Source organism: Typopeltis vanoorti, chromosome 13, assembly GCF_054136105.1.
Source record: "Typopeltis vanoorti isolate ZY-2024b chromosome 13, IOZ_Tvanoo_1.0, whole genome shotgun sequence".
NCBI classification, from domain to species: domain Eukaryota; kingdom Metazoa; phylum Arthropoda; class Arachnida; order Uropygi; family Thelyphonidae; genus Typopeltis; species Typopeltis vanoorti.
The window spans coordinates 85,902,356-85,914,536 of NC_143561.1; the positions used below are offsets into that span (position 1 = coordinate 85,902,356).

Below are 12,181 nucleotides of genomic sequence, written 5' to 3' on the forward strand. Positions count from 1 at the left end.
CCGGAAACTAAGGTTTTTTCGTTCCTCAGAACAGCCAAACTCGTGAACAAAAATACCTCTCCCCAAACGTCAGGACAAGTCGGTTGGAATCGCGCGCGTGTAAGGTCGCATCATGTAAAAAGGCCGACCCCCAAATAGATGGGTAAAGGCAGAAGAAGAATTATGTGCATGACCTTGAGACCTTCTCAAGGTCTTTATTTCAAAACATTTTAAGGCTTCTTGCAGTGCTCCGAGTTAGTCGATCTTTGGCGCAGGCAAATGGGGGTCCTCATCTCTCGGAAAGAAACATGTTTTCAATCCCGCAATTTAGAAAAACCGATAGAACCCACTCTTCCATAGTTTAGAATCACGAGATGGCGGAAGTTGGTAGCACTCTAGTTCCGATGTTTTCAGAATCATCAGTATAACATGTGTTAAGCTAAGGGCAGAGACAAGCTTCCCACCGATTTCCTTAAAATTAGGGCTAAAGAGTTCCGCCCGTATCCTCTACGAAATATGAGGCATTGTTTATTTTATTTGTGCAGTCAATGTCATCAAATCAGTTGACAACATTCATTTCTTTGGAACAACCCATAGTTGATAAATTTGAATGATATCGATGTTTTAAAAATATTTTTATGGAAATAATTTTAATGTAGAGTATTTTTTGTTTTTTTTTATAAGCCGCACACGATGAAATTCAAAAAAAGATGGCATAAATAATAAGATCGAACACTACAAGGCAGCAAGGAACGTAAAATACTGAGCTTAGCCTGCTTTTTAAAATAGTTATAAAATTTTAATAAAACTTGCGTATTTACGCGTAGTTATTAAGGATACTTCCACTAATAATAGTTCCACTTCTTTAGTAAGTGGCGAAACGCAAAGTCCAAAAGTAAAATAGGAGATTAACTTTCATCGATTTCTATATTTGAAAGGAAATCCTTTATATATAATCAAGATAGATTCTGCATTTGAAAGCAAGCCTGGTATTATCCAAAACCACACGGGGACTTGCCCTGACGTAAACTAAGTATTACATCTCTCATAGGATGTAATCCTAGTGAGAAAACCCAATTTGGTTTTACGTCTAACTAGGATTGTTTCGCATCCCACCACAAAACAAAAATAGGAGACATATCTTGGTGTATCGAGAATTTAAAAATTTAATCTTCGTAATCTAATCAGGGATATTTCGAGAAAGAGAATTTTAAAAAAGTAACTTACCCACACTGTTTACACCGGACGGCATTGAAGTAGACCATCTTGTGGCAACTGTTACATCGGCGAGGGGCGGACAAACTCCGAATTAACCTAAAAAGAAAACAAATATTTGGGTTTTGTAACTTTTGAAGACCACAAGTTAGGACGATTAGTTTTTTTTTTTCGGAAATTATTTCACATTGAATTCGTTAGTGAAATGATAATGGATATTTGTGCTTCTTTTCCTCATCTAAATAATTGCCTTCACGTGACGCGCTTAAGCTATAGCTATCCGGTACTATATATTAGATGATCAAGCTTTCAACATAAGACATTAATCTTACAAAAGGTTTTTGTTTCCACGCAGACACAACAGCAATATAATCAACCAAGCTTAATACGTAATAGTGGCAGCTGGTAGCCGCAGATGTGATTTGGCCAAGGGGCTATTAGCGAGCAGCTGACCGTACTCTAGAAGGCTACAGTTAGGAAAGCAGACAAAGCACAAACATGTACACGAAAAGGGTATAAACTCCTAGACAGAATCATGTAATGACAAAACTAACTAAGATATCAATATATACATGTTTCAATATTCTAAAACGCTGAACAACATTTCTAGAGTATAAAATCTTCTACACAATTCGCACAAATATCGAGCAATTAATTCCCAGTGCAATTGCATGCTATTAATAAATACACAGTTTAACTGAGTGGTAATCTCTAATACATTTTAGTGCAAAAGCACTAAGCGATACTAAAACATTGCCCTTCAGTATTCTTTGTTACCTTTACGGAAAGATCGTTCAAAAAATGCCACATTTTATCTTTTTTAAATGGAAACATGCAAAGAAATGTTTTAAAAATTGCAGATAATGGCACATTATAATACACTGTCCCATCAATTTGCACTGATGAATAGAAGTTGTGGTATACTAAACATTTGAACCCACTTTGCGCATTTCTATACAAGAAAATAACCCAATACTGGCATTTAAACTTATTTCCTAGATTTAAATATTATCTATTTTTCTTCCAATTAACTGCTCTGATATAAGTCACACACACTATCCGCTTAAACTGAATTTGCAATACTCTAAATAAACGTTTGTCTGGAAAATAAACAAATATTGTGACATGGCGCCATCATATTTCACAAAACGAATACGCCTTTCTCATCTCACTCTCCCAGCAGTGGGCGTTAATTCTGTCATATGAGGAAACTTGAGTGACAAGCGCATCATTCGATCATCACTGAACACCTGTATGTACCGACAAAGTCGTGGCGTACGAGAGAGAGAGAGATATGTAGCACATGTTTGAATTACCAGAAAATAAATTAGGGCCACTACTTAGTTATAAGAATTATTTTGCTAACGACGCAACTATAATTCGTTTTGCTTTAAGTAACCCAAGAAGCATATTCAGAAGCTACTTAAGATGCTAAAATCCCCCCCCCCACACACACACCCACACATTTCCACCCTTATCACTCCTTTAAATCCCGAGTTCAAAAATTATGATGTTACTTGCACACACCTGAAAATTCAAACGATGAAATGCCAATCTTAATTTTAAAAATTACAAAAAAAAAAAAAAACACTAAGTGCAGCATTTCATCGGAAAAAGAAAAAAAAAACATTTTTTTTAAAGGATTGTTATAGTCCTCGTCTTGCCCTCTTTACACGCATGCATTCTCTCTCTCTCTCTCTCTCTCTCTCTCTCTCTCTCTCTCACACACACACACACACACACACACAGGATATGCCACTAATATATTCTTAAAAGTCACTAATATATTTAAATATATGTATCGATAACTGTACCTGCTGAGTTAAAATTGGATTGCTGTAAATGACAATATTTCAAATCACAAAATATTCTACTCAAGAATTCCATATCTAGGCGATTCAAAATTCTCCATCAGATGGCAGCACCGACTGCACAGAGCTACATGTATATTTTTGGAAGAGTTAGCTAAGAGTATATCATAAGATTTGGCCATCATATCGTATTAACTATAGCGATAACTTTTAGTGATGAGTTGAGATTAACGCAGGTGACAAATAACGTGTACAAATAAACATTCAAAGGAGCATTAATGCAGTTGTGAAAATCAGGTATAAAAGACAAATATCGGATGAAGCTATTATACAATTAATAACCAAGTTACACTACTCGAATTGTGTAGTTAGCAAGTTTAAAAATCATTTCATCATACTTTCATCATATTAGAGGGTTTTTTAATGTGGCTCCGACCCATGAAAAGTTTTGTGTTGCTTTCAATCACAAGTATCCGTGCCCAGGGAGGGGATTGGAAACCGCCTGTTTGATTGGAGAGCAGATATTCTAACCTTTATTAAAATGAAACTTGACCTTTGAAAAAACGTTCGAAGATCTCAAATATGCGTTTAAATAAATAAAAAAAAAGCAACGGAAAAATTTTTTCTGCTCGCATTGCTTGCACTTAATGCCTTTGGCGCTAAGCTAATCTATGCAACATACACGAAAATTTAAAAATATTTCGAAACTCCTAAAAGCGTCATTGCGAGACAGGAATGAAATATCAACAACATTGCATTGTTCATATTTAAATTCAATATAAAATTAAACTAAAATTAATTAAAACTTTATAAAAAATATCCAGTAAAGCTTGAAGTGTCTTCTTGAATGGGGTCTCTAAGTTTAGATGATTTTAAAAAGCTAATAGGGAGCGAACTGTTTTAACGTTACATCTGCATAGTATAAATGGAACTTTATACAGAGATATATAGCTTGAGCTATACAATGGTATAATTGAAAAATGTACACGAAGAGGAGTTGAGTACAATCAGATAAGGCTGAACTATACGCTGTTATTTATAAATCCGTACGAATCACGTTGTTGGGATATTCGCATATGATATATTAAGCCTAGTTCTACACGTAGATGATATTATGATATCATCAGCTTAAATAAATATGCATGTTTAAGAGTCTTTGGCTAAATTAAATAACTGCTGTGAAGTTTGACACAGCAAAAGAATCAGCAATAAAAATACTATAACTGCAAAAATAGCTAGAGAAATAGAAAAATAACAAAACTGCATTTTGAGCAGTGAATCTGTAGAACGGATTTTCACATTTTAGTTATGATTAAAACTATTAGCGAAGGACAAACTAAACATTGAAATAGATAATAACCGTGGTTATGGTGAGAAGCAAGATTGAATAGTTATATGGAACAAGAGAAAAATCAATCAAAACAAAGGTTGCAATATAACCAGACAGTGTTCAAACTGATTTGAATTTAATTTAGGAAATTAAGAGATTAGTAAAAGTGTGTTTGAAGCAAAACTGAAAGGTAAAAAAAGATCCACATGAAGAACAATGGATTCATGCAGTTGATTTACAAAATCAAAATATAAAATACTGATAATTTGAGAGACTTATCGAATAATAGCCTAATGTGGAAGAAAATTGCTGATAGGAAAGTAATTATGATTCATTGTGTCAGACTATTATAAATCAGATATTCCTCTTGAAGGGTATGACACCAGCAAATGACGATGCTTTTATTGATTATTATAGGTTATGAGGAACCTCTTTCCAGGTATTTTTAATGAATATATTCTGTCCAATTCTTGTTGCACTCATAGAAATAGCTTCGTAATGTGAATGTCTCAAGGCATAATCGGCATAGAACATTTAAGGTAGTACAATCAATGGAACTCGGCCACTGTGTGCGTGAAAGTGAGAGAGTACAGAGAGCATCTGCAAGGACTTGGCCACTCAGGAAGACTACCCGATTATGGATAAAGAGATAAGGAAAACTGAATATATACAACACCGATGTGCAAATGTAACGAACCTCTATTACATATTTGCTGCATCAGTGGTGTTTCATTTATGAACAACTCTTTCGATGACTGAAATTCGTTAATCACCCCAAAATAAAAAATACAACCGTGATAACTTTTAAACAAAAATTACACTTAGTACTTACTTAATATAATTCTTGAAGTAACTTTTACAATCGCTCTTGCGACTATTCCGCACTAAACTACTCATTTTGTACTCAGTCCGACCACTACGGAAAAACCCATATATTCATCTGCACAAGTGTGTACCAGTTTGCGCCCTGAGTGACGTCATTTAACCTTACACGTGCTTACTGCAAACTGTTCGCTAGCAGTTGATAGACAGGCAGACACGATAGGCGGCTCGAGTCAGGCCAGGCTCTGTGTACATGTTTTTCTCTCAACTTTAGTGAGAGAGCTAAGCCCAGCTCTCTCTCTCTCTCTCTCTCTCTCTGTGTGTGTGTGTGTCGTGCGTAATATAGTAGACCTGGTAATCCAAAGCTGAAGTAATATTCAAAATCGATCATTTCCTTTTTTGGCTGCTTGCGTCAGACTGCGATCTTAAGATATCATTCTGGCAAGAGTTTTGTCAGGAAGCGAGAAATCCGAGTCCAGAGCAGCTTGTTTTATTTCTTTACTTTTGATGTGTAATGAAGAAAAGGAACAATGCGTCAACCGTTACCTCATATACTTTGAATCAACCTTCTCGATGGTTCTAAAATAACCTATTCAAAGTCTTGAAAAGGATAAAAATTAAAAACGACATAATTACCGCTGCAGAGTTGAAACCATTTTTATACAATGTAGCTCTCATACACATTTTTGAAATTTAATATATTTCCATGCTTAAACTTTTTACTAAGCATCATACCGTTCAAACTGTTTCTACGCATATGGATGAGAGTTTCGAAACTGCCGACCAGATTTTTTTCCAGCCCCTTAGCAAAATGCATTAAATATTTTATCTTTTTTTTTTTTTTTGTATGCGATGTATATTCTGAAAATGTTTCGCGGACCCGGCAAACAGGTATAAGCGAACATAAATTGCAATTTGCTTTTCAAAGTTCAATTAGATACCGAGTCTTTCAAACTTATATGAAAGAAAGCCGAGAAAAGTGGAATGAAAGAATTCAAAACAGCTAACAAAATCGATCTAACATCCTACTAGCGAAAACACTTCGAGTATATGAAGGAAAAAAAAAACATGGATTACAAATGACAATGATTAAAAGGTAAATAAAATAGTTTAAAGAAATATTAATTTGTACATTTTCCTCAATAAAGAATCATATTCCCTGTGGTTTCTAGAAAAGAAAGAAAACTAAAAAATAAAATATGGAATCAAAAAGTATTCATTAACAAACCACGATTTTTGAAGATTTAACATTAAAAGCGACTCTTACCAAAAAGCGATCATTTCAGTCCCGCATTTGAGAAAAAAAAGTTGTATTTCAATTTAGGAAAACTGGTTATATCGCTTATGATTCTCTAACATGCATTTGACATCGGCATACATAATGTTCAGTCTTGCTTTTATTTCCTTCCAGGAAAAGAAAACTACTTAATTCTGCAAAGAAGCAGTAGATATTGCTACAAATAATCTGGTAAGCGACTTTCTCCTGATGATGCAATTTTCAGGTAGATAAATTTCAGTTAACCGAACTAACTTTACGTGCACTCTCTCTCTCTCTCTTTCAAACACATACACAAACTAAAATAGCTACTGAATGTTTTGAAACGTCAATATTGGCGTTTCGAAACGCTTAATTTCTTGCATTAAGAAACCAAAGCAAATAGTGACCAAATAGGAAAAATACTTTATAGAAATGCCCTGAGCTTGAATCTTTAAAAAGATCAGCATGCATATACACAAATATAAAGTTAATCTCGACTTAAGTGAGAGAGTTAAGCCCAACCCACTCTCACACTAAGGAGCAAATACAGATATCTCAGTATTTGCTGAGAATAAATATACAGTAAGAAATACGTCGGTCAAAGAGACACGCACGTACACAACTTCCCCTATTCTAAAGGTGAAATTTACAAATGCTAGAATTTTGTATCGACTTTTCTACTTAGGCCTATAACTATACTTTTGATTGCACCTCCATTTATTTCATCATCAAGATAAGCTACGATCTACGAAATATAGTCAGATGCCTCACTTAGATTTACGGCTGTATCTAGTTTTTCGAGCAAACGAATCCATGTTTCTTGTGCATTTTTATTGTTCGCCCTGTAAAACATGCTTCCCGGTCTAGCAGCGCCTATCTGCAGAGAAAACAACAACTCAACAAAAAAGCTCAGCCAATAAGTTTACTGCCACTCTGATGACAAACAAATAAATAGAAAATGGCAATTTAAGAGTAACATTATTCTTCTTCTTCAAAGAGTTAAGGGCTTATTTGTTTAAAATTTTGTCACCTTCGATCTTTTTATAAGTGGGTGCCACTTATAAAAATGCTCGAAGGTGAGAAAAAATTAAATCAATGCTACAAAATATCTTCGTAAACATAAAAAAAAAAGCATGACTGATTCGGATATTTCTTTACAAATAAAGGGAGAACTACATTCGGTTTACAATTTATTTGTCTTCTACAAAACATAGGAAATCTCATTCTAAAGAACAAAATCAATTATTTCATTCTTCAGATTTATTAATTCGATTCTTCTGAAAGCCCATCTCCTCTACTGAATCAATAAGTTAGCGGCACACAATTCCATCACTGTACAGCTTCATGGCTTGGACAAATTACGCTTATCTCGTCGCTAACAGACCTTTCTTCATCCTCCTCGGCCGAAGTCTTAGGTCCTTATTACAATCTTTTTATACTCTGTCAGCCGTTGACTCAACAGGTTGCATTACCCTTTTGCCGACTCTCTTCGCAACCACTTATTCTCTGTCCCCCCCCCCTTCTTTCGTCTGGTGACAAACGACGGACCTAAAATTAGAATGGTTGCGTTTCAGTGAGCACTGGATTAGAGACCGGTTGCGATGGCGAGAAGGTGCGTAGGAAGTGCTCGTGTGCACTATCGCATTTCTCAGTGCCGCTCAATGACAGTTTTCTCTACCTGTGCAAGGATTAATGGAAAAAAATCTCAGGAAAAAGAGGCTATTTTGGGAGCAGAAAGACCAGCCGAAGTTGCGGTTCAACATTTTTAGATATTTATGTTTGCGTAGTTTGCTGTAAAGAAATGCAATTGGAAAAGTATCACAAGACATCGATTACGACAGCCATCGAAGGTACGCCACTGACAAACTACGATAATTATCAACGGAAGTAAAAAAAAAAACAACGATATTGGTGCGGTAGCATTTTATAAAAAAAAATGCTTCTGTGGTTTACTTTGTTTTCTCAATAACGAATTTCCATAACATTAGGCGAATATAAAAGAGTACACATCGTCATATCACTTAAAACAGAGCCTTCAAACAACCGCTTTAGTAAACTGTAGTTAGAATAACAAAACTTTGCAATTGCTTTGTAACTGTCTTCATTCTGTGGTAAATTTCTCTACTAACACTTGCTTTGAAATACTTGCACTTTGGAATTTCAAGAAAAGCTGTTTTGGTATTCCATGTTGTCCTAACTACAGTTTATATGTGCTCGAATAGTGTTTAGCGCAATAAATGTATGTGACTATTGAATTTAATCAGTTTCTAAAATATCCTTTTTTGAAGTCAGAATGCAATATGTTCATGATTCAAATCAGACATTAATTTATGCATATTTTATAGCCGACAATCGGAGAAGAACTAACGTATGCATAAATACATGCATTTACTATTCATTACAAAAATTTTCTCCAGTAATATTTCTTGAAAAAAAAAATAGGCGACTTGACTTATTCTTCGATTCTTAATAAAATCAAATCTTCAGATATTTTTAAGAAAGTTTCACCAGTTGAAGCATCTTAATTCTTATGCTAGTCTAAATTTAGTATGCACGCAAATTCCTTGTCCTCAAGTTACGTTTGCACACAAAGTACTCTTGTTCTTCAATGAGTCTCGATTAAAGCTGATGTGATGGACGATCCAATCCTCAGAACCACTTACCAGCATCTGAGAATCAGACTTTACCATCTAATCCTCAGATGCTGGTAAATGTTTCTGTTGATACAGCTCAAATCCAACTTTTCATGTGGTTTCTTCATATACATCTTATAATTCGAAGAAATGTCCATTTAGAGAAGCAACTCACTGATGACATGTGGTTTCTGGCCACGTTGTTTCCTACGATCACAGACATTCATAATACTTCCCATGAGTTATTTCTATATGGAGTAAATCATGAAACTTGCGCTATCGAAATCTCACTATCTCTATTATCTAGATAACAGTTAATGTCAAATCTCATGCATGGACGGTTGTAACTTGTTAGGCATTAGCAGTGTGAACAGAGTAAGGATTAGATAATCCAAATTATCTACCATGCTATAGAAATCAAACCTGGAACTTTTTAAAGCCACTTGCACGTCTCTGTCGAGCAGAAAGGTAGCTTTAAGATGGGCTTCAAATCCACAGCAAGTTGGCTGGAGATGACTAACATCATAAGACTAATGATGCCACTCGACCAACCAGACCAGCACGTATTCCCACGGTACATTAGTCCAGAATGAGTTCTTTACTATGCATAGTTGTCAGCCTTCTCTTTTGGATTTCCATCTACCACGGTTTTTCTGGATGGGCAATCATTTACATAACACTTTCACTAATGTATCTCAAATGCAGATACACACATGAGCGATTACAAAGGATTTATACCTTAAGGGTATCTATGTATATAAATAATTTTAGTTTTAATTAATTAAAATTTCCAAACTATCACTTAAAAGGTCTTAGCTTTATTCAGCACTGACACATATAAGAAAGGATAAAATTGTCCATACGTTTGTGTTAAGTATGCAAAGGTTTGCACCATTAAACATGAAAAGAAATTTTTAAAGTAATTCCTTAGTATTAGTGTTTGAATTACTGACCAAATGGGAATATTTTGAAAAGGTTTATATCTATTAGTAAATGTAATAATTTAAGAAATAGATAAAATTATGCCGTTTACTAATAGAATGAAATTCTAATTGATTTTTTATTATTCCACTCAGGAAAAGTTTTAAAACTTTTGTGCATTTAGTACTGTAGGTTATCTACTAGTGGGTTAGGCAATCCGATTTCCTGCTCTAAAGATGTTTTCAAATTACTTCAGGCCTGCAATAAACAGGGTGGTGATTATAGTAAACTAATACAGAGAAGGAAAGTTCCACTACATAAATTTATACAATTCTTAAAATTGTTGCACTGTTATGCTCACCTACTTGCATTTCGATATTTTAGAAATGATTTTTTTTTACAGTGAACCTATTGACTTTTAATTGTCATATAATGGGAATGCATTAGCGAATAACGTAGCAAAACGATGCGAATCCAAGCATGACCTTTTTGAGTGAAAGGAAAACAACGTTATTTAAAAGGGCCTAATCACAGTCAGTAGCAAATCTCATACAAAAGGTAAAGTGCATAAAAGATGCAAGACTGGCCGCTGTCTAGACTGAACTCACCAGGGAAACGTCCACCTATCCGAGACCAATGATGACTTCAGTGCTCCTAGACGCTTTGCATTAAAGAGTGCATAGTTAAAGATTAGCAACCTGAAACATTTAATGTAGAAGATCATGCGATATTCAAAAAAGTGCAATAAGCAACAAAGCAGGTCATACGTGTACCTAATGTATATATATGCATTTTGAAATCTATTTGTTTGTTTATTAAAACCAGGAGTTGCCTATGGATAAACGTCGTATTATATTTAACTATGCACCGAGAGTGAAAAAGCGCAAAAAATATTCAGAGATGCAATATATATTGAAAAGTAATAGTCGTTTAGATTACTATTAAAGTGAATCACAAACATACTGATGGTAGCTCAGACTAATATCAACGAACAACTCACCGGGTATATTTTAAAACTGTTGCTTTGCATAAAATTCCATATCCCGAAAAATGGAGATTTTTTTCCCCTTGTTACCATGGGGACCAGTAACTGTAGTAGTAACAAGGTTAACTGTGTGACGTCCTGTTTGCCTTCTGTTGTGCGCCACCACAAGCCACCTGCTGAGTACGTTTCAGCTGTTAATTATGGTTCTACGTCAGTGAATTTGTTGATCAGTTCTTTTACGTCAGTTAGAAAACACTGAGCATTTCATGCCCGTAACTAATGCAAAATGTGCATGAGCTGAGACCAGTAAGTTTTTAATAAAGAATACATTTTTACACGTTTACAACAAGAAAAAAAAAAGAACTTTACAAAACAGGTGTTGTCAACTTTGAGTGTAGATGCAATCGATGCTTCTTAATGCATTGAATGGATTTTAAAATCTTCCACCTACACTTATGATATAAAATATTATACTTTTTAAAAATAGATACATATGACTGGGATATACCAAGTAAAACGAAATCGTTACTTGAAATATAGAAGCAAACGGAATGTTGTCTGCTTTGAAATATTAATTCATTTTTTGAATACTTAATATAAACCAACATTTTGTTTTAGAATTCTACAAAGTAAAACATTTCATTTGTTTTTCTAAAACACTGTACATTTCACTCTGATAAAAAGTTCACATCCTTTGAAAATAAAACTGAAATATCTTAACGACAGCAGGCAGAGACAAAGATTGCAGCGCCATCTTTTGATAACATCACACGAGCGATTTTTTTTTTTTTTTTTTTTTTGTATAGTTTTCTTGAAGATTTATTTTACTTAGTATTTCAAATACTACGCAACTGTTATTTTTTAAAAAAAGGAATATCTTCTGTTCGATTTGCTTGTTGATTCTCATGTCTCATAAATGAATGTCAAGAAACAGTTGCTTACCGACCACTCTAATGGATATATCAGTGGAAGTTATAGACACGTGAAACTCCCCCTCCCCTCAACAAACACTTTGCTCTTAGAGAACAGTAAACCAAACATCCAAGTAAAATTCAAAAGATATTTCGTAAAAACAAAGATATATATATATATATATATATATATATACACACACATACAAACGTTGCTATCGATCAACCCTCAGAAGGCTGCTCAAAGAATTCGGAGTATGAAAGGTAAATACATTTAAGAAAACCGAACTGATTCTAAGATGGAAGAAAGAAAAAC

At 34.4% G+C, this 12,181-nt stretch overlaps 1 protein-coding gene across 5 annotated transcripts in view; it reads right to left on the reverse strand.

The window, feature by feature from the left end:
* Positions 1–12,181, reverse strand: part of LOC150100332 (uncharacterized) — a 134,077-nt gene that overhangs the window by 37,892 nt on the left and 84,004 nt on the right. For all 5 annotated transcript variants that reach the window (XM_090402337.1, XM_090402336.1, XM_090402338.1 and 2 more), the window contains exon 2: positions 1,207–1,293. In XM_090402337.1, the coding sequence (XP_090258463.1) occupies positions 1,207–1,293 (87 nt within the window). The remainder of the gene's footprint in view (positions 1–1,206; positions 1,294–12,181) is intronic.